The sequence below is a fragment of the Epinephelus lanceolatus genome, chromosome 7, assembly GCF_041903045.1.
Source record: "Epinephelus lanceolatus isolate andai-2023 chromosome 7, ASM4190304v1, whole genome shotgun sequence".
Classification (NCBI taxonomy): Eukaryota; Metazoa; Chordata; class Actinopteri; order Perciformes; family Serranidae; genus Epinephelus; species Epinephelus lanceolatus.
In genome coordinates this window covers 39,380,527-39,403,174 of record NC_135740.1, presented here as the reverse complement: position 1 = coordinate 39,403,174, position 22,648 = coordinate 39,380,527, and the positions used below count along the sequence as shown (strand labels likewise).

At 40.2% G+C, this 22,648-nt stretch overlaps 1 protein-coding gene across 10 annotated transcripts in view; it reads left to right on the top strand.

Annotated features, from left to right (window-relative positions):
• The window catches only part of LOC117261010 (LIM and calponin homology domains-containing protein 1-like), a 122,311-nt gene that overhangs the window by 79,125 nt on the left and 20,538 nt on the right, over positions 1-22,648 (top strand). For 7 of the 10 annotated variants that reach the window (XM_078169546.1, XM_078169548.1, XM_078169550.1 and 4 more), the window contains 8 exons: positions 2,455-2,565; positions 4,091-4,289; positions 11,909-12,167; positions 14,001-14,264; positions 16,670-17,038; positions 18,681-18,716; positions 20,883-21,009; positions 22,266-22,423. In XM_078169546.1, the coding sequence (XP_078025672.1) occupies positions 2,455-2,565; positions 4,091-4,289; positions 11,909-12,167; positions 14,001-14,264; positions 16,670-17,038; positions 18,681-18,716; positions 20,883-21,009; positions 22,266-22,423 (1,523 nt within the window). The remainder of the gene's footprint in view (positions 1-2,454; positions 2,566-4,090; positions 4,290-11,908; positions 12,168-14,000; positions 14,265-16,669; positions 17,039-18,680; positions 18,717-20,882; positions 21,010-22,265; positions 22,424-22,648) is intronic. The other 3 variants (XM_033633184.2, XM_033633191.2, XM_033633192.2) reach the window with 3 other exon arrangements.

Here is a 22,648-nt window from a genome sequence, read left to right as displayed (position 1 = left end):
GCATTACTTCACCGTCAGGCCTGTTGTTTATATTTCTGTACGTCAAAACTCCACTGACATGTTTTTATTAACTACTGTCGACAGATGCTCGTGCCCAAGTTTCGTTTTTTGTACAGTTGTTTGTTGTAGGGTTAGTGTTGCATGTCTGAGTCATGCAGAGAGTACGGTTGTGGCATGTTTTCCCATTCAGCTTGTGCAGTTGGGATCAATATGGATCCGTTTAAAGCACACTAGTAAGCAACTGAAACACATTTGGTGCTGACCCACTTCCAATGGGTGCTGGCACGGATATTAACGTTATACTGGTGACACAGAAACAATAAACTCTGCTGCTCAGGGAAAGTGTGCAGATAATTAGGCATAACCACAGCAGGTGCAGTGTAAATTTAGCACATTATTTGTAGATTAGTGGCATTCTGTGCTTTAGCAAGATGAAATATCATGTGCATATGTGGTTTTGATCTATAATGAAAAGAGTTCTGGTTTGATCCTGGTGATCTGGTGTCCACCTTAGAAGTACCCTTGAGAAAAAAACATGAAATCCCTTTGTGCAGTGAAGTTGCATCTTAGCTAGGCTGGTTCTCTGCTTTGGGCTACAGAGATGAATTTCCCCTCAGGAGTCAGCACAGTATCACACAGGAAAGACTTTGTGCTTTTCCTGAGCAGCAGGCCAGTTCCTTTACTCTTCCTCCAAGTGTGTTTCAACGGCAGCAGAGGGTGTTTACACTGACAGTATGACTGAAATAAACACATTAAGCCATGCTGAGCTTTCTTATCAAAGCAATCCCTGTGGAGTGCCGGTTGACATGGACACAGTAAATATAGCTGGGAACGCTTGGCCAACAGTGCTAAAGGTGCAGCCCTGTGTGATCTCCCTGTGGCTTCCGACAATCTGTACATTCTGCATTTTAGGCATTTAGCTGACTCCAAAGGGAGTCACATCGAATGCAGCAATCTTTACTTCCTCATTCACATTCAGCATTACTTTGGGACATTAGGTTACAAGGAAGAGTCAGAGGTACAGCCCCCTTCAGCTACTGATTTTCACAGGGTTTCTGCGTTGTAAGGAGATGAGATTGACCTGGTAATTTATGTACTTGGGGCTATGCTAGCTAACACGCAAATATAAATCACTGTAACCCCTGAAGGGATGCTGTATTTTAGCAGCAGAAGTGCCTGTGAATGGTTTCAGGGTCAGAACAATGGCTCAGTCTTGTTGTGTTTGTGCAGGATGCATTAGCTAATATGTTGCTTCTTTGGAGGAGGCTGGATTGTCATGACCAGAAAACCAGTTTGTATTGCTTTATAGAAACGTGAAGGGAAAAGAGTGGAGACTTTTTTTCAAGTGTTTGCTTCATGCACTTTCCTGTGATAAGACTATGAGTTGACAAATTATTATTGGTAGCCATTTAACCTATTTGGAAGACAAGTGAATGTTTCCATGTGTTGGCTTCGTGTACTTAATTGAATTGCACAAATTGTCTTCTGAAAGACATTAAATTACAATACCCTAATGTTTTGCAATTTTATTCATTTTATGGCAATCATTGGTTTGGAACAGCCAACTCAGGCTTCAAACAAATTGGCTCATTGTACCTTGAATGACATGTTTTGTCTTGACAGTAATGGACAGTATGTCTGGATCCAAGGTATCATTATGAAGATCTTTGTCTTCAGTGAGGAAGTTGCATTTAAGATTGCAGTCATAATCACTGGATGACCTGCGTTGCCATTGTTTTAAACAAACCTTAACAATTTTCTCTTTCTGTTAGTGTTTCATGAATAAGATTGCATCTGAAGCCTTAATTGGGTAATGACTTTAGAAGTATAGCATGTGTTATCTATTATTTTTATTTTATTTTATTTTATTTATTTCTTTTTTAAATGAACATGTAGAGAAGGTGGTGGCACAGTGGTGCAGTGGTTAGCATTGTTGCCTCACAGCAAGAGGGTTACTCTGCTGGAGGGGTAAGGGGTTCAAACCTCAGGGTGGGGGAGCCCTTCTGTACGGAGTTTGCATGTTCTCCCCGTGTCAGCGTGGGTTTTCTCCAGGTGCTCCAGCTTCCTCCCACAGTCCAAAGACATGCAGGTTAATTGGTGACTCTAAATTGTCCGTAGGTGTTAATGTGAGTGTGAATGGTTGTCTGTCTCTATGTGTCAGCCCTGTGATAGTCTGGTGACCTGTCCAGGGAATACCCCGCCTCTCGCCCAATGTCGGCTTGGATAGGCTTAATGAAGTATTGTTTTGTTATTGGTATCACTTTAATGTTTTTTTAAACAATAGCCAGCCCTGGTAACTTTCAAATTAAACCTTACTCTGACTGGAAAAAAACCTGTACATATCTGTTTTTGTTTTCACTTGGTACTGAGATGGACTGTTGTACTTTTTTCTTTACAAACAAGTATCATCTCATGTTGATGATGTCTGATTGTATTTTTTTTCTTCCATTTCAGGTTTTAATCACCATCTACTGGTTGGGTCGTGCTGCCAACGGCTGTACCTCCTACAACGGTCCCACACTGGACCTGAAAGAGTTTGAGGGCCTGCTGTCACAGATGCGAAAGGTTTGTTTAGTAATGTCTTCGCCTAAAAATATCATGAAAATGTAAGTCTAAAAGTACAGGGGAAAGTTAGTCAGTTGTTTCTGTTGTATTACAAATCTCCTAGCAACCATAGCTGGTATAAAGGGTAGAGAGAGGCTGTCTTTTTTCTGTAAGCAGAAAATCACATTTGATCCCTGCAGTAACCAAATGTCTTGACGAAACACACAGATTAAACCGGACCACTTATTTTTTTGGATGCACTGAATGAGTGTGTGTTTGTTAAATGTTCACAGACTTCTCAGAAATCATCTCAGGCAGTGCGTAACACCCCTCACCCGAAGTCCAGGGATGACCTCTGTTCAATGGGGCTCTTGTGTCAATCATCTTGATCTGGTTCCACCCCTTTACTGACCCAAAGGGACAAAGAAAAGTTAACATTAGCAAGCCCTGAAAAATAAAAAAAAACACACATACAGACACACACACTCTATGACAACCACTCATAACCATGATGTCACCCCCATGCGATTTATTCCACAATGTGACGTCCCTTCGCTGTTCCATAAAACTGAGAAATTGCTGCCAACTCAGCAGAGTAACTTTCCCAGATGTTCACACGTTGCCACTGACCAAAACAAAGCCACGTTTCTATGAAACAGAAAGAGAGTTTAATAATAAATTGAGATTTGAAAATTAAGGAGAACACATCAGGTGCACACATTCAAGATTAAATTGGCACTCCTCAGGTCACTTACTAGCCAAACCTTAAAAAATGATGATTGAAACACAAGAAGCAGGCATATGTTTGGCCCGCATGCACTCTTCTGCTTAGTCATTCTAAGTAGCTCAGAGTATGTGTGTCATTTAAAGGGTCATTTCACCTAAATTAGGTAAAAAAAAATATACCAACCAAGTTACCGCAGGTGGTATCTAGCCATCAATAGTTTTGGTTCTATTTGCCTGGTTTTGCAATATCCACCTCTTAAATTTGTACATAATTCAAGTAAAGACAACCAAAGAAAAAATGACCATATGTCAGACAAAGATGTAAAGTCAGACTGGAATTCTGCTGCAGTACAGTCTAGTTGCAAACACGATATAGTTTGTGAGAGGTTAAGGAGTTGCATAACAGACCGGTGCAGGGGTCAGGAACAGGAAGTCTTTTGGTAGACAGGAAAGGCCTTTCCCCACCTTCCATTAGCTGCATAGACATGTTTTAACTGTGGACAGACAAAGGGAGGGGTCACTGAGGTGAAGAGAGAGATCCAGAGAGGGGTTTGAGCACAAGAAAAGATGCAGAGAGGAAGAAGTAGAAGAAAAAGCAACAGGACTAGAGAAAGTTGATGTAGGATTGTAGGATGTTTGTAGGGGACAGGACATAAACAAATTTATCAGATACTGTTTGACCTGGTAAAAATTAAATTCACACAACAGAAGTTTACTTGATGTACATTATGTAAAATGTTACGCATCTGTCCTTTTATTACATGTTTTACACAAACATGTACATTTTATATAACCTGGACATGTGTTTATGAATGTTAAGGAGGCAGACGAGGCAGAGAGCCCTAAACGCAGCATCCGGGACAGCGGCTACATCGACTGCTGGGACTCTGAGCGCAGCGACTCTCTCTCCCCGCCACGCCACGGCCGCGAGGACTCGTTCGACAGCCTGGACTCCTTCGGCTCACGCTCACAACAAACCCCGTCGCCGGACGTCCTGGTCGCCCGCGGCAGTAGTGATGGTAGGGAATAGTCTTTTTTTTTTTTTTTTTTTAAACACACTACAACACTAGTTTGAATTTATGGTGAATGTGTGACATTGCTGCTGGTATGAACATCAATAAAATTAAAGGTTACAGGTTTGATTTGTTCAATAGCCATTGTGTCATATGTCTTGCGAAAGGGGAGTAATTCGGTACTAGCTGCTTTGTTTGGGCCAATTGTTGTGTTCAGATACAGTATATAGATAAATGAGGTGCATTGTCCCTCTGGTGCTACTGTAGTAAACCTTGTTGTTCTCCTCCCTGTGTTTTCACAGGACAACGCCCAGTGTTAGTCAAAGGCTATTTGAAATAATAAAGTAAATGATCTCAGTGCAGTGCCTGTTTTGTAGCCAAACTATGGCCATTGTTTCATTTTAGTTACAGCTATATGTCTGTGAAAGGGAAGAAAATCAGTACAGAAGCTGCTGCTGTTGTTGTGCTCAAATTTAGCCTGTAGACACAGTGTATTGTAAATGAGGTAGGCTGTGCTTCCGCTGTGGCAAAGCCTGACTGTTCCAAAGTGTTTGCAAAGCATTTACTGTTGGTAAAAAATCTGTCTGCAGTTCAGTTTTAAATTGTAAAAATATTAGGAATCCAGTCTGCTATCATTTATTAATCCAGGAAAAGCCATGTACACCACAAGTCTTAAATTCTTTTCTGAAAAGCTGCTCATGTACGTCCTCCGTGTTTCTATCAGTTCTCAGATCAACCATATCTGTTGTCAATCTGCAATGTTGGAAAAAACATGCCCCAGCCTGGCTTCAATAACACATGCTGTCATGTCTGTTTTTGTTTCCAACACATTTCAGTTCTGTAATATTAACTTGGGCTCCACCAACATGACATCTAATGTCAGTTGAATCACATGACATAAAACAGAAGACATTCAATTTATTTGTCCTCATGGAAACAATGAAAATATCAGATTAAGTTGATAAAATGAAAGTGGCAAGAAGGCTACACATGTAAGGATTTGATTTGATCTAGAAAAAAAGGCACTAGCATAGTTTGTTGTTTACACATCATGTCTTTGTCCCTCAAGACAAATAAAAATCCAGGAGACTATTAGCTGTACAGACATTGAGCCCCTGCCTTCTCAGAGCTCTGATTAAGAGTGTCAGATAAATGTTTACAGTTGAAATATATTAGTTGTGGTTAAATATAGACTGATATTAAAACTGCCCACCACACCTCCTCTTTGCTTCCTTAAATTCAACTGACTAAAACGCACCAACACACTGAAAAGTCAATATTTCTAATATAATGTATTTAATCCATCTATTTTCCTTGTTTTTGGACAAAAATCAATATTAAAAATAAACCCTCCCATCATCTTTATATCTTTGGATTCTTCATTTCACTTTTAAAATGCATACTGCAGCAAATCTGTTTTATTTTACAGTCATTTTATCTATTTCTGCATCTGTGTGGGTTTATCTATTTATGCACAGCTTGTATGTGAATGAACGGGTGCCTCAGCCGTCGTGCATGTCCAGCCTTGCAGGCTCATCGTGTTTCTGACACCTTTCAGTGTGGATTTCAAGCTCTGCCATTGACATCCACACAAAAGTGGCTCTGTGCTGAGAGTTAAAGCCTGTTGTTCTGGACTGCAGTTGTTTGATAACAATTTTAAAGTGTAGAATGAGATGAGTGACCGCATTAGAGACAGAGGAAGACATGTATCATCCTGATACATTGGGATAAAGAGGTGTGTTTGTATGAGTAAAGCCTCTCAGTGATTTTTGATCTGACACTTGACCTATCTGTCAGTGACGACCAAACTTCCAGCTTTCTGTTTGAGATTAAAAGACACAAATCCATATAATGGTACAGCCTCATCTTCAGTAATGAAATGTATACTTAATACTTTGTAGACTTATTCATCTTTCAAGTGTACGAATTTGAATTCCTGAGTTAAAATAACTTGACAGTTAGAAGTTGCGCAGAAATATTACATTTTCCTCAAACACTAAATTATGATTTTCGCTTTCTTTTTACAGATGATTTCGTGAGCCTATTTTGACTGACAGCGGTATTTCTCACCTTGATTTCTACACCTTCTTCTCTAGATTTGCCCCTAAGTTTTCGCTGTGTTTCAGTCATTCAATCAATAGACTCTACTGGTGTTGATACACACACAAAGTACAGTTGATAATCACAGATACTAAAATGAACAGAATAATACACCACAAAAAGATATGACTGCATGTACGTAATCTTTATGTTTTGCTTTGTTTATTAGTCTTTTGTTTAAATAACCATATATTGGTATATGTAATTCAATACATCCAACACAGTAGCATAACAAGGGAACATAATGTTTACTTTATCACGACAAGCATGAGCTGCAAACAGCTGCCAGTTTGTTTAATGCTCTGCGCGGAGGTCAAAAATAGAGTTTGGCTGCATTGAAGTCGTTTATAATGCCAAGCCGACCATATGCTGTCATACAAGGCTGTTCATTGCTACACTTTATTTGAATTTGACCCTTTTAAATTTTAATGACAGCCTATAAAAGGTTACAGCAGTCGTCACAGAGCTTAATGTACGTTTTCATCTCAGAACTGCGTGTGGGAAAACACAGAGTGAAACCACGCATCCTGTCTGAGTGTGTTTTTGTTTTGAAGGAAGTGTGAAGGAAACTGCCGTCTCCAAAGCCCGAGCTGCTGTCACCAGCAGTCAAACTCACGAAAAACTTCACTGGATGTTGATGTTTGAAAATCCACCCTAAATAAATACTGAAAACTAAGTAACAAAACAATGAAAACATAGTTTCATAACAGCAAAAATATTCAGTCTCCGTCAGTGGCAAACCTACAATTTTAATGTCAGACACATCCAAAACAAGGGCCAGTAAACAGTCACATTTTTGATTGGCATTCAGCAATCTGCAGAAACTCATCACAGCAGTGAAAGACAAAGTTTTCCTCTCAGTAGACCAGAATGCAAAGCTGTCACAGGCATCTAGATTTTACTGTACAAGCATTACCACAATCAATCTGTCCACCAACACTTGTAACCCACAGCTGATTAGTCACATCGTCAAGCTGCTTGTATTCTCATACGCCCACCTCTGATCCAAAGTAACATGATCTGTCAGTTTGGAAAAATGACCAAAATTGCCAACTGATTAAAAAATGAGGAGGCATGCTGGAGATGTGGACCAACAAAAAAAAAAACTGAATTACATTTTCACAAAGTGACTTGTGGAATGCTTTGAACAGCACAGATTGATGATGTATCACAACATGATCTGAAGTTGGAATTTCCTCAAGGCTTTTTAATTTATAACTGTCAGATGCACTTTGTGGCTCAGTCATGCAAACAGGGATAGAAGGTTAGTGTGTCACGACTAAGATGTACGCTGGTGTTGAGGGTATCATACTATCAGTGTTCGGATCAGACCCAGGAGGCGCAAACTGGAGAAGTGAGAACAGGATAACAATGCAGTTATCATCCAATCACAGGGAGCTTTGAGTACAGAACAACAGCATCCATTTATAACACGCTCACAAACTTGACTCAGCCAGGTTTTTCCTGCCCTGACCTTTCAAACAAAACCCTTTCACTGTTCAGCTCTGTAAAGTGACTTCACCCTGACAGTAATTAGGGGGCAGGGAGGGGAGTTTAATTCAGTCTCTGAAGGAGATGCAATATTGCAGATGCTCTTTTGTCTGGGCCAAGTTTGGTAGATGGATACTGTGTTGATAAATGAGACACTTTGTGCTTCTGGTGCTGCTATAGTAAAGCCTCTCCTCTTCTCTTTCTATTTTTGTAGGACAACACCCATTGCTACTCAAAGGCTGTTTATAAGAATAAACTGGGTGATGTCACAGAGATGGTTTTTAGGGGGTTTTTTTTAATATAAGAAATTGTCCAGCATACAGGTTTTCTAAAAAAATACTGCACACATTTAAGTTGTGATTTTTGAAGTGAACTGAACTTGTCTGTTGGGTTTGTTTTTTTTACCGTTGTATTGTCTCATCCTTTGCCACTACTACACATGATGATGAGGTGTCCAGTGTTTATAGTATAATTGTACAGGCCTGGCGAGCCACCAGTTCAATGGGAATCTCTGCCAGGGCAAAAAATATTTTTTCAATGCCAAAAATAACACAAAATGTCCATTCAGTCAGTGTTTTCCCTGTGGTTAGTTCACATGTCTGTAATAGAAGCAGGAAAGTCAAGTGTCAATTGTCTAAACTGCTAAATGGGGTGGTTGGGGCTCAGAAGGTAGAGCAGTTCATCCACTAGATCCCAAGCTTCCACAGGTCCTTGAGCAAGATACTGAACCCCAAATTGCTCCTGATGGCTGTTCCATAGGTGTGTGAGTGCATTTAAGCCGAGTAGCAGATGGCACCTTGAATGGTAACATCAGCCACCAGTGTGTAAATGTGTGTGTGTGAATGGGTGACTGTGACATAGAGTATTAAAGCAACTTTGAGTGATCGGAAGACTAGAAAGGCGCCATCCAAGTGGAGTACCATTTAAACTCAGTAGTACACATGATGTGGAGATGATGTTGCCAGTTGGATACAGACCGTTACAGACAGACTTAGGTTGTGAACGACACGCTAACATGCTGATAGGTTCTGTGTTTTTGCTCAGCTAGACCAGAGCATATTCAGTTAAATCAGATCGATGATGCTGTTTTGCCCTCATTGTTCTCTGTGAAGTTTGCTGAAAGTGATGGAATATCATTGTTTTATGTGGAATGAACACCGCACCAGACCCAGTTTAAAAAATGAGGTTTTAAATGCTACATGGCATGTTAGCAATCGGTCATATGAGGCAATTTGGCCTTGTATACTCAGAATAATTTGGCATGCAGTTAACACACCAGTCATAATTTTGTTAAATTCAACTCCTGGCATTTGCTTCTGGTGTTCTTAACCGCTATTTTGGCGTAAGGAAACAACAGGAGTAAGAGGCGAACAAGTTTTTAGTCAAAGTCTAATCAGTGTTCACAGCCTGCAGCTATAACCAGAAATCGACTTGAGATGATGCCTACTTAGTTTTACACTTTATTTTTTCTCACAAGCTACTTGCTACAAACACTGGAGGCCCTGATTGGACACTATTAGGTTAATAGGCTTAAAATATTATATGATAATAAGATTCTGCCAAAATGTATGCGACACAATCCGCTGGATCATTTCTCCAAAAAGGAGTTAGAGTCATGACTTAAAGTGCTGTGAAAGAGAAATGTTTTTTGACCCTCGCAGACAGTCTTTGGCTTCGTGAGTACAGACGCCAGCTCGCAGAGAGCACACCAGAAAGTGTCTAGATTTATTCCACTTTAATACTAATAGAAATGTTGAGGGTCACTGTCGCTATCACTCTTTACTTCCTGAACTGGACTCCACAGCTTTTACATTTCCTCTAGTATTACTGCATGTTGATGATTATCAGTGTAAATAAGTCTCTGTGAAGCTCTGCTACAGCATGGCACTGACCCATGATAAATGTTCCCTCAAGCTTCAGTGTTCCCAGATGTGCAGAGCGAGCAGATTGCCCCGTAAAGACATATGTTGTTCCTTAAGGATGGTAGAGTCACTCATGTTTCCAATTGATGGGCGAAGAGTCATAATTGAACCACTCATTGTTGGAAGTGCAGATACCTCAAGGCCTCTTTTGGGCCTTGATCTGTCAATCTTTTAGACCACATGAAAATGAAGGAGGCTATTGATAGAAAGGGAGGATTTCACGGGTTCAAAATGTGACGTTTGTTTCCAATGAGAGCTGCGGCTGCATCCACATGTATCAGTTCAGAACTACGAGAAGATTTTACGGTTTTGATCTGGTTGAAATTGTGGGTTGGAAAATATATACATTGAGTCATAAATTCAGATGTAATAGATTGAGTATGCATTCATCCAGAGGGAGGGGAAATCCAGTAGCACATGTGCTGAACATCTTGGAGAGGAATTTTGCGGAGACCTTGGGTAAAGCAAGGCTGCAGGTATCAGTAGGGTTAGCATTAGCACAAAACAGCTTAATGAAGATGGACTGACTGGTATGCTAACTGTCCACTGGTGGTGGGATTTATCCTCATTTCTCTCTCTTGTACGCTGAGGATCACACACGGACATCTTGCGGAGGAATTTAAGACGCCGAGCAGGGAAAGTCCTTGAGCGATGCACTTCTGCAAAGCCAGGTGTTGCCATTGACATTAAAGAGCTAACAGTGTGTTTCAAATGTGATGCAGACAGACACAGTGGCATCGTAAGTGGATTCTTCCGAACTGTAGGGTAGAATTTAGTAAGCAGGAGCTGCACAATGCGAGTTTTCTGATGATTTATGTTACTTGCTTTGTTTCATAAAAACAGGACGTCAACCTGCTTGAGGTTGATTTATGTTCAGCCGCTGGAATGCACTGCGTATAATAACACTGGAGCAGCACTTTCATGTTTTGTAAGCCTGTATGATGTAACAGCTTGGGGGGATATTTAAGGGATTTTCATTCAGAGGTCCACAATTGGACTCCTCAATCAACTTTTTTTCTGCTCAATTTATTTTTGATTTATTCTCCCATACATATATTGCAGAAGGTTAATTTAACAAATCAGGGACACTGTCACATGTATATGCTTCATCAGAAGTGCAGCAAAATTAGTAGATGGCTGTGTAATCACAGTAGACGATAACAACAATTAAATGGGAAAATTAATGTAAGTAATTTGCTAGTAATCACAGCAAAGCATGTAGAAAGTAACTCTACTTTAAATTTAAATTAGTATATCCGTGATTACGTCTCTAAATAAGTTCTTTAATAATTTATTGTAATGTCCACTGCATGTTTTTATGCTTTTTGTGTAAATTAAAGCTTTGTACATAGAGGCTAGCAACCATGCACATCTATATGTACAAAGAAATAACGTACAAAAATTCTTCATAATCTTCATTATTAATAATAGCAAAACCAACAACAGTTAAGGTTAAAATTAAGAGAAGAGGAAAAACAAAAAGTAAACAAACAAAAAAAACAAAAGAAATGAAATGGGAAAGTGAGAGATTATGTTTTAAAATCATTTGTTTTTGAATTGCAGGATTGTCAGGGTGAGAGCGACACTAATATGTGCTAATTGCGCTATTGGAAATGTGCATCTTTTTTTTGCAGACACTAAATAACAAGATAAAAAAAGCCGGAGACTGTATTGTATCAAGCTGCTGTGAGCTGTAACTTTACCACTGCTAAGTAGACGGTAGATAATAACGTTATCTTGGAGCTTGACTGGGCAAAGCTTCTATTCCCTCGAGCAGCTGCCTCCATCATAACATCCCCAGAAGTACACTGCTCACTGACTGACACAAAAATAAAGAAAAGACTGCATGACTTGAAGAATCTCAGGTGACTGAGGGGACTCCGACTGGTAATTTGAATCTCTGACTTTCAAGGGGCAGCCCTAAATAATAGTTTAAAAAGGTGAATGTTTTTAAAATGGCTGATGTCTTTTTTTTTCCTAAACAGAACATATTAAATGTTATAATTGTGCTATTTATCTTGTTCCAAAATGCATTTGCAAACTTGCCAACAGATTAGCTGCAGAATGATCCCTGTTAATAAACTCCCTTCATTCCTCCCGTCCTCTCAACAGGCCGCGGCAGTGACTCAGAGTCCGACGGTCCTCCTCACAGGAAGATGCCAGACGTCCGAAAGGATGACATGTCGGCACGGCGGACGTCCGTCAGCGAGCTACGAACTGCCATGCCCTTTAACCAGTACCTGCCCAACAAGAGTAACCAGAGTGGATATGTGCCCACACCACTCCGGAAGAAGAAGAACGATAAAGAGGAGGGAGCACGCAAGAGTTGGAGTACTGCTACCTCCCCTGTAGGAGGAGACAGACCATTCAGGTGAGTCAGAGTGTGGTAGTAATTACAAGGGAAGAAACACTGTCGTTTATTTGAGGTAGTTTAGATATTTGAATGCAAGTGTATTTTTTATAACAAGCAGAGTTAAAGTGCACTTAAAGTGTTTCAATGAGATATACACATTATTGTTATTAACCAGTGTAAAGCTTCACTAATCTAATGAAAGAGTGTTCTGTGTAACTAAACTCAATACAATTACATGATGTAAAAAGTCTGTGCATGTTCAACATTAAACCACTTAACATGATAAAATATTTGTGCTAAAAGTTAACATTTCAGACAGGAGCTCTGAATATTCAAGGTTTTTTTTTTTTTTTTATTTAGTCGTAAAGAGCAACTGTGAATACATTAAATAATCCACCTTTATATAGAGGGGCATATTCTCTGACTTTTGGTATAATCCCGTTCAGTATGTGGGTGATGGTGCAGCTGAGTTTATGTATGAGATGATGGACTTGAGGACAGGTTTGACCAATATGGTGCTGAGCTATTCGAGGTGTAATTGCGTAATAAACTGCTAATTTGGCAACAGGTTGTACCATCATGACCTTATTTTAGCTTGAAATTGATTTGCTGCAAATAAAACCTTTGAAATAAAAGGCTGTTATAAATATTCTGACAAACAAATCTGGCTGTACCAAATGATCTAATCTCCCTGTGTGTGTTGTGTGTTTTGCATGAGAAATTCTTGACACAAAGGAAATCAGTATTGGTAGAAGTAGGCCATCAAGTTATTTGTAGTGAAAGTGTGATGTTTTCATAGAATGATGAAACTGATCAGATTGACAGCATTATTGGATGTGTTGGAAAATAAGTCATTTGTTTATTATTCACTGTCCGATACCCTCCAACATATTTATTTTGGTGAATTCTGTGTTGTTTAATAATTTTCCTAGATTATGTGTCACTCATGTCTAGTTGCAGATGAACATTTCAGCTTGATTATTGTTCTCTGTCCAGTACTGTACTCATGGGAGTGGCTGATAGAGTCCAGATGTGCGTTTTCATTGGCTCTGACTCTGACGAAGCACAAGTGTGAAATATACTGCATAGACGAGGCAGATTAAAGTCTGATGGTCTTATTGGCATTTATTGGTTTGGTGTGTAGAGAGCGCTGAGATCAAAATTTTTACTCTGTTAAGCATTTCATTGTCAGGGGCTCCTCTCACTGAAGAAGTTTCAAATTTCTGCTGGCTTAGTGGATTCCATAATGTGCCTTGATCCGTTTTAGTGTCAGTATGTGCAGTGTTAGTGGTGTGAGTGTGTGTTTAGTGGCGGAGAGTGTCAGGATTTGACTGCAAGTAGTTTTTGAAGGCTCACGTTTTGAGGTTTGGGCGTAGCATTAGTTAACTGTAGCAGCAGATTGAAGGTATTTAATTAAAAGTCACATAACTGCAATCTATTTAGTTTTACCTCAGTGTGTTTACATTTCCATTTCCAGTCGGTGCATATACTGTAGGGTAGTGTGTACTGTGTGTGTGTTGTTCATGTGTGTGTCACCCAGTGTATGTTGTTAATTTGTCTCTCATTCTCCCTGCCATTGACTTCATCCATCGTGTCACATCCAAACACATGTATTAATTGGTTTTGTATTGCTGTTGTTTTTTTTCCCCTCCATCTCCTTCCTGTGCATCCATCATGGTGTTTTCCCTCTTACCTCCCTTTACGTTTCGTGTGTGAACCTAATTTTCCCCACATCCGTGTGTTCCATGTGTCACTTCCATCATGTCGTGATCATCCTCGTGTCATTGTTGCTAATTTTGCGTCACTGTTATTACGTCATCCGTCCCTGTGTGTGAATGGGTGATGTAACAGTCCAAATGAGGTCCCTAGCTTAGATGACCCACCTGGAGAGTCCCCCAGCCCGTCCCCCACCCCGCCCCACATACAGATTCAGAAGGAGAACCAGACTAAAAAGGACGAGGAGGAAGGGAAGCAAGCTGCCTCCACACCTTACGTTGAGATCCATGTGGTGGGCGTGAGGAGGAGCAGTGATCCTCTGTCTCGTAGCTTCCCCCGGCCCCATGCAGAGCCCCCCATGGACAGCGTAACTCAGCTGATGGTCACCTCTGAGCAAAGGTCTTCACCTTGACTTATGTTTTCATGAATACCTCAAATCAGCAGCCTAATCCCCTTTTATTGGCATGGTTCTGATTCATAGTTCCTCCAAATCAACTTGATCTAAAAGATAAAGATTGTAGAATTTAAAATTATTTGCTGATATTTTTCAAATGATAATTTGTTGATATTGTTCTTGTTTTTTTTTAAAGGGGAACTTCAACAATTTTACACATCAAAGTCTGTTTACAGGTCTTTGAGAGTACTACCGCATACTTTAAAGAAAGTTGCGTAAAGCCTTTTGTGGCTCCTTTGGGAGCTGTGTGAAGTCTGATGAATTGCCTAAAGTGATGTCACTTGTGGCAACTTTGGTTTGATGAGACTACAAGTTTGAAAAAGTAAAAAAAACAAATGGGGGTATGGTGAAAAGGGGTTCCCAGACCTCTGTAGCCTGCTCCTCAGCTCTGCTGCATGCTGAAGGTTCCAGGCTACATTAGCTGCTGCTAACATAAGACACCTGAATCTCTGACTGAATTGTCGGCAGTTGAGTTGCACTGTGGGTATTGTAGGAGCCAGGTTTAAGGAAGAAGAATGTGTGGAATAAGAAAATATGCTGTCTCTGGCTCTGCTGCATCAATTTTTGTATAGGAGAGCAATGCTGAACATATGGAGGACTCTTTTAATGTTGGCCATGAATCAAGTCAGCAGCGTGGGTTCTTATTGCTGCTGAACTTCTGTTTTGTTTAAAGGTCAGTTCATCAAAATCAGAGAACGTCTCACTTGCCTCCAGGGACCTCTAGCCATGCAGATAATTCCAGCTTCATGTGCAGATTTACCCGCTGAGACACTGCCTGCGACACCGCACAGGGAAGGCGAATGGAATTTTATTTGTGAAACTGAAAAATTACACTTGAAAGTCTCCCCAGCAACACATCTGTCCAAAAACAATGTCCCAGTTGATCAGGGTGATTCACATTCTTCACTGTGAACAGTTTTCTTTTGTAGAAAAGAGTTTGCTTTCACAGCTGGTGTTTTCATCCAGCACCTTTTCGTCTTTGGCACTGCCAGATTACCAGATCATTATTTCTAATGGTGTTCTTATCCACAGCAACATAACAGTGAGTCAGCAAGAAGTTCAGTGCTTAATAAAGCCAAGTTACATATTATACAGTTTGTTTGTTTTTTGTTGTTTTTTTTTTATTAGATTATTTTAGGGCACTTTTGCCTTTGCTGGACAGGAGAGTGTTAGAGTGAAAGGGAGACAGGATGACAAGCAGCAAATGGCTGCAGGTTGGAATAGAACCTGGAGCTACTGCGCCAAGGACATAGCCTTTGTACATGAGGCGCTGCTCTTCTAGGTGAGCTAGTGTGCACCCCATATGGAGTCTTTACCCAGCAGGCCAGCCAGGAGTCACAAATTTTACACTTGGTGTTGCGTAACAAGGTGAGGATTATGAGCTGTCAAGACACAGAGCTGTTGTGCACTGTGATGCGTGATTACTATGTTGCTCTCTTGAAAAATGTCTGTTGTTATTTCACAATCCAGCCCTGTCCGGTGTTATTTCCTGGTCCAGCAGACGTTTCATTCACAGCCCTGTTAGAGAGTTATTAGAGTCACACCCCCAGTTTCCAGCTTTTTCTGGCACAGATGTTAAGGCATTGATTGGATTGTCAGCGTTTCAAGGGAGTGAAAAGAATGCTCCAAGGACATCTGACTTGTTTATGTCTGCATTCCAAGGAAAAGGGGGGATTTCTAGGATGTTTTTAAAAGGCTTTGATATCAGCTTCTTTAGTTGGTAACAGCTTGCATTCTTCCAGAAGACAGCTGAGGCTGGAATTTGTGGGGGGAAGTAAAAACAGTTGTATCACATAAACATATCACATATTGACACATTTAATACAAGATCGCTTGACCATTCCCATTAAATTCCAGGAACAGAACTGCACACAGTTTTAACCACAAGCCCATACATACCACCTGCAGGTACACACAGAAATGTACTGTATGTGTTCACACACTCGCAGGCAGCATGAACATGCGACCCACCCTCAGGATGTACGGAAATGAGGCTTTCTTCCTTCCCTGACCCTGAGCAGGCTGGGACTGCAGCCTGGCCTTTTCACAGCCTTTCTCTCCCGGCCATGCATCCTGGGAATTTATAGTCCAATAATAAACCTCTCAGAAAGTAGCTGTTCATCACAGAATGACAGACAACAGAGCGTTCAGCGAATTTTGCTTTGGCTGTCTGACTTCAATTTGTTTTTACATCCAGTCTCCGCCGAAAGAGTTTGTGACCATGCTTTGCAATTTTCTTAGATTTATGTCTTCAAAATCCTCCATTTAGGCTCCTCCAGAGAAATGCTGTCTGATGAGATAGGATGATAACCAGGCAGCGGTACGCTTTAGTTTGCTTTGCTTTCTGCAGTACTCCAGCTCGCTCGTGCTCAGAGGATTTCTTCCACCATTCAACGACTCTCGCAGCAAATGCTGCGGCAACCCCCGTGGACGCAGCAAGCCCCGTCATCACGTCAGGGCAACATCCACCTGTGACGGAGCAGAAGGGAGCTGCTGCTGTCCCGTCAGTCGATGCAGAGAAGGCCGGCCAAACACCCGCCAGACCCTCTCCCAAACACATCACAGCCCCGAGTCCCCCTCACTTCCTTCCTTTGCCTGCCGCCACGGCAACCGTTACAACAGCAACAACCGATACAGGCCGACGGAAGGGAAGGGCACTGAGCGAAAGTGACGACTCACAGGGAGGGAGCTCTTGGATGGACAGCAGTCTTCCAGCAACGTGAGCCCAGTCTAGCAACTACACTACATTTTATGAGTTTCTACTGCGTTGAACTAAAACTACATAATTCAACTTTAAAATCAAGGGCTCTGTTCCAATGATCAATCTCAGCATGTGACTTCGACCTCAGACGGCAGTGCTCCTATCTGGATGACTTAATTACCCAGAGATTGCATGATCTTTTTTACATGAATGCAGATTGACATTGTTTTATAAAAACCAATTGTTATTGTTCACAGAATGCATGGAAACTCTGAAAAATGTGTATTTGTTTCTCATTTCCTTGCTTTTTTTCCTGTTAAAGGTACACTATGCAGGATTTTCATTTAAAAAAAAAAACAATATATCAACTCATACAGAAGTAATCCCTCTTAATCATCACTTGCTGGAGATATTTATGGTCGTGTACCCCCACAGCTCTCAGGTGAGGTCAGGGCTTTATAAAAAGGTAGCGACCAGGTACTAGACCATAAGCAGCAGGCATCCAAGAGACATAGCACTAAAAAAAACAAAAAACACAAATAGCAAGGCTAAACGCCAGATGAGCGTGAATCTCGGGTTGGCTTTTACTTTCACTGGCGAGCATTTTCACCAACAGTAACCGACAATCCTGCGTAGTATACCTTTAAGAAATTTGGAGATAAAAAAACTTTGAGAATGTGATTAACTATGCATGACCTCAGTTGGAGCTTTGATCTCATCAGGAGACACAATTAGGGGATAACAGCAATGAATACTGAAATGTGTTTGATCTAATTTAAAAACCAAAATTATTTGCTAATTCTTTGAATGCATTTATTGTTCCAATCAGTGAAACATCGGCCATTCCATGTGTGCCAATAAAATGGCTGGCTTTAATACAAGCCCCACTGAATCACAGGCTGACATCTTTCTACAAAAAAACATGGCAAATAGACATTTTACTACAACAAACCATATGGCAAATAGTCATCTTAGAAAACAATCTATCTGGTCCTGATTTAGCGAGGTCTCTCTTAATTTAGTCTCCTTGTTCTCTTGTGGCGAGAAACCACAGGCCACGCTTTCTCTCATGCCCCTCCAACATCACAGAGGCAGCCCCATAAAAAAAGACTGTGTGAAGACCTTTGTGGTTGAGGCCAAACCTACAAGTGGTGGTCGCAGACAGGAAGGGAGCCACATCCTTCATGTTGTCTAATAAAAGATGCATGTGCTTTTTTTTTTAAGTGGTTAAGTGTCAGCTGCATTCTAAGATCATTGCCATATGCATCTGTTGTATGCTAGCAGTGTTTTGGTTTGCAGTGATGCAGTAAACTTGTCTTCTGTTCTGCTCTGGCTGTGTTATGGATAAGACTGCCCCCTTGTGCTTGGTTTAAGGACTGTCAGTATACACAGGAACTGACAGATACAAACTATATGCATAGATACAAAACCAGCAGGCACAGTTGTTTTAAACATTATTTATGAACCATTTTGTATTAAAAAAAAGTCATAATTAACTCATCATCAGCTGTGATCACTGTACAGTATGTTTCCACTAGCTAACAATCCAATATCCCATCACGTGTTTTGATATTCACGAGTGAATGACGTGTTTCTCTGATGAGTGTACTTGTATTCATCTGTGATTGTGCTCTCTCTCCATGCTCTCTGCCTTCTGCAGATTCAGCCGCACACATAGTGTGTCAGATGACCCGCAGTAAGTTGTCCATTTACCACTCAGAGGCTAAGCTGTCTGGCTCAGCACCGCTCTGCACTACAAAACAATGCCCGCTCAATAACTCATTCAATCGTTCATTGAATGTTCAAATTGGATTTTTCTGTATGCAAGTGGGAAAATCTGCCAACGGTTCAAGTAATTTAAAGAAGTTTGTCGAAGCTATTGACAACAACTTCACGTTCTGACAGGACAGTTTATAGACGGAGGTGTTTTTGTTTGATTTAAGGTCACGTGAGCAATTATTTATTTATAATTTATGTTTGATGATCTTGTAGAAGAATGTACTGGTTCCCTGAGTACACTTACTCTTGCCAGGATTGAAAATCCTCTGAAATGGCCTCATGTGATACTTTAATCCTTCACTGAATGCCATTAATAAGTGCTTAATTTATTTTTGCAGCTCCCACACAAACATTTCTGGCAAAATTTTGAGTTGCATGAGATAAGTTCATTCATGCAGATTTCTCGAGGTGTAAATGTGAGTAAGTACAGTCAGTGAAGGCTGATGTATCATATTTGTTAGAAGATGATCTTGTATGATATAGGGCAACTTAGTCTTCTTTTTGTGGGAAAAAAAAAACTCTAAATGAAGCAGATTCTTCCTACTTGTATTACTTAAATTAAAATTACAACATAATAAGTTAATGACTTGTTATGGTGGATATTTTTTGACAGTGTGCCTTAACAGTGTCAAATAATGTCTCTTGCCATTACATCTGATCTGAAATATTGTGAAAATTTGTTGTTAATAAATCTAGTTGACATGCTTTTTGCCTCTTTGGCTGACAACAACCAGCTCCTCTCAGATTTATTAAAAGATGCTGTGGAGAGGAATTGATAAACTGTGCTGCTCCGACAACATCTTAGTGCTTCTGCCAGCTGCATGTTTCACAAACAGTAACACAACCATTTCATCCACCCTCCCAACATCCCATCCCTCACACAATAAATCATTACGGTAATGTCCTCTGCTGCTAAAAGCTAATGTAAAAAGTGCAGCTTTTCAGAAAGCAGGGGAGAGGATTCACAACCAGGAGATGACTCAAATGCATGTTTGTTTGAAAAGTTTTAATTTAGAGGAGCAGTAATGTATTAGCATTGCACAGGCTACAACCAAAGAAGACACCTGTTTCTTTACCCGCCCCACTGAGCAAAGCTTTTAAAATAAAATAACACAACAGTCATCTCTTCGGTTGAAAACACTCTCCTGCTATACCTGATAACTTTTGTATGTAAAATGCATCCATTTTCTGAGTCTTAAAAAGAAAAACAGTTACAGTAGAATATATATAATGATTTTACTCATTCTAATTCTGTGATGAGCTGCATGCTCCTAACACAAAGGCTGCACTTTACTGTCTTGTCTGTAATCTAAAAATGGATGCTTTAACATTACTGCTTGAACAAAAATGAAGACCAGTGTCAACTGTCTGTAACAAATCTTTTTCTGTATGAAGACCACACTGGTTGTTGCATCTTTCACATCAGAATGTTACTAAAAAAACTTGCACCTGAAGCTGATGTTTAAAAGGTGTCATTAAACGGCATCTTAACGTCCTTAATGTAATGCATTTGGTTGAAACAAATGTTGGAATGTAACATGAATCAATATGGGATCACTCAAAAGAACAAACCAAAGAAACATTACTTGTTGCTTCTGAAACGAATTGTAAATATATACATGTATAGATTCCAAAATCCAAGGTATACCTACAGGGTGAGCATCAGGTTACCTTTGAAAATGGACATATGTGGTCTGAAAAGGATACATCCTACTGTATTTTGGTATCTGTACTGAGGTTACAGGTTACTCTGTTTTCCTTACAGTGATGAATTGATACAAATTCATTTTTACGGATGATGTGTTTGCTTTGATACTGCTGTATAAACACAGATTTTGGGTGATATATTGCCCTTTTAGTGATTGCTATATTTTAGAGGAGGTTAGGTTCAAAGGTCAGTGTTTTTACATGAGTGTATAAAACAAAAGACATGAACATATGTACTGACAGTACAATGTACTGAGGGCAATGCATGGACTCACTAGCAGCCTTAAAGACTAAGCATTTTATGTTTTTGAAATGACATGTCAAAATATATTTTTCATCATCTATATTCTCCGTCTGTCTCCCTCTCTCTCCTCAGGAGTGTGAGTATGATCGACATGCGTGGTGAGGAGGAGGCCATCTTGCAGCCTCACAGTCAGGTGCGTCATGAACTGATGCACAACCAGTATAACAGGATGAAGGAAGAAGACGATCACTGGCAGGACGTGAGTGTCTCAGATTTGTCTGGTTTTATGTTACTATTTTTATTTCTCCTAGCCTGTGTGCATTTATGTATTTTTGATTAGGATGATTTTTTAATGCCTTTGAGCCGGCGACAGCCGCAGCCGGAGGCATTATGTTTTCGGGTTGTCCGTCTATCCATCCCGTTCTCGTGAACGCTATGTCTCAAGAAGGCCTTGATGGAAATTTTTTCAAATTTGGCACAAACGTCCACTTGGACTCAGGGATGGACTGAGAAGATTTTAGTAGTCAAAGGTTAAGGTGACTGTGACCTCACAAACATAAGAACATTGGCCATAACTCAAAAAATGTATACGCTAATCAAAATTAAACAATAAAATGTCTTAAAAGAAAAGAACGATGAAGTGATAACATTTTTTATCCAAAAGGTCAAAGGTCAACCTCACTGTGACATCATAATGTTCTGCAAAAACACTTATCTGATCATTATTTAACATTATAACTCGGAAATAGAAGGAGAGACATTTGGTCAGATTCTGAATTGGTGACGCTAATCTTGTGTCCACCTTGAAACTGTGCTGATGGCATAGATCTTCTTTGCTGCCAGGTTGAAGAAGCATTTGGCTTAGAATTTGTAGCTTCTTTGCAGCAACATCCATATTTGAAGAATCGCGCTCTGTCATGGCTACAGTTTTGTGTTATGTCCTGTTCCTGTGGTAGCCCACCACAAGCTTATTGGTTTGGCTGATATTGAGCTTCAGGTGATTGTTGTTGCACCATGTTACAAAGCTATTTATTAGTCCCATGTACTCCTCTGGAAATTATTCTTAAAAAGCATATTTGTCAATATAGTGATCATTTTTATTTTGCCAAAAAGATATATTAACTTTCTTCAAAGTCTTCAATACATATATGAGTCTGGACAGACATGAATGTTAACTGTAACTTGACTAGTTGGCGGAGGCATACAACCACAAGGCAGTAATTCTAGTTTTTGTTTTGAATTTGTTTCTGGATTTAGATTACTTTTTAGCTCCCTTTAGAATCTGCACAGTTTGTATTTCTTCTCTCCATTGTGTCAAGAGTTTATATACAGTGATTTGAGTGCCTGCAGTCCAAAGCACAAACTCCAGTAATCTTTTGCTGTGCCCCAGTTAAACAACTTAAATCAGTTTTCTAGGGCCACAGTAGCGCTTCAGGTCTCATAACGCTGCTGAGCCAAGCCCTCTCGCCTTGTTTCACTTGGAAATGAAAAACTTCCAATCTGTTTTTGTGTCAGGACCTGGCCCGATGGAAAAATCGGAGGAGGAGTATTTCCCAAGACCTGATCAAGAAGGAGGAGGAGAGGAAGATGATGGAGCGGTTGATGTCGGGAGAAAGCTGTGTCTCTCAGAGGAGGAGAAGCATCAAGACCTACAGAGAGATAGTGGAGGAGAAGTAGGTGAAATACTCCCAAACCAGATGTTTAGTTTGTGTTCAGCTTAAAAAAAATACCAAAGCTGTATGTACAAAACACTAGTATTATGGAAAACTTCCTAGAAAAGAGAATTAAATGTTTATTTTAATTGGTGTTAGTGGGCACAAAGATGACAGCAACTCCTCCTGAGTTCCTTTAACAAGTTGGTCTCCCACAGAGAAAAAGAGGAGGAAGAGCAGGTCTGC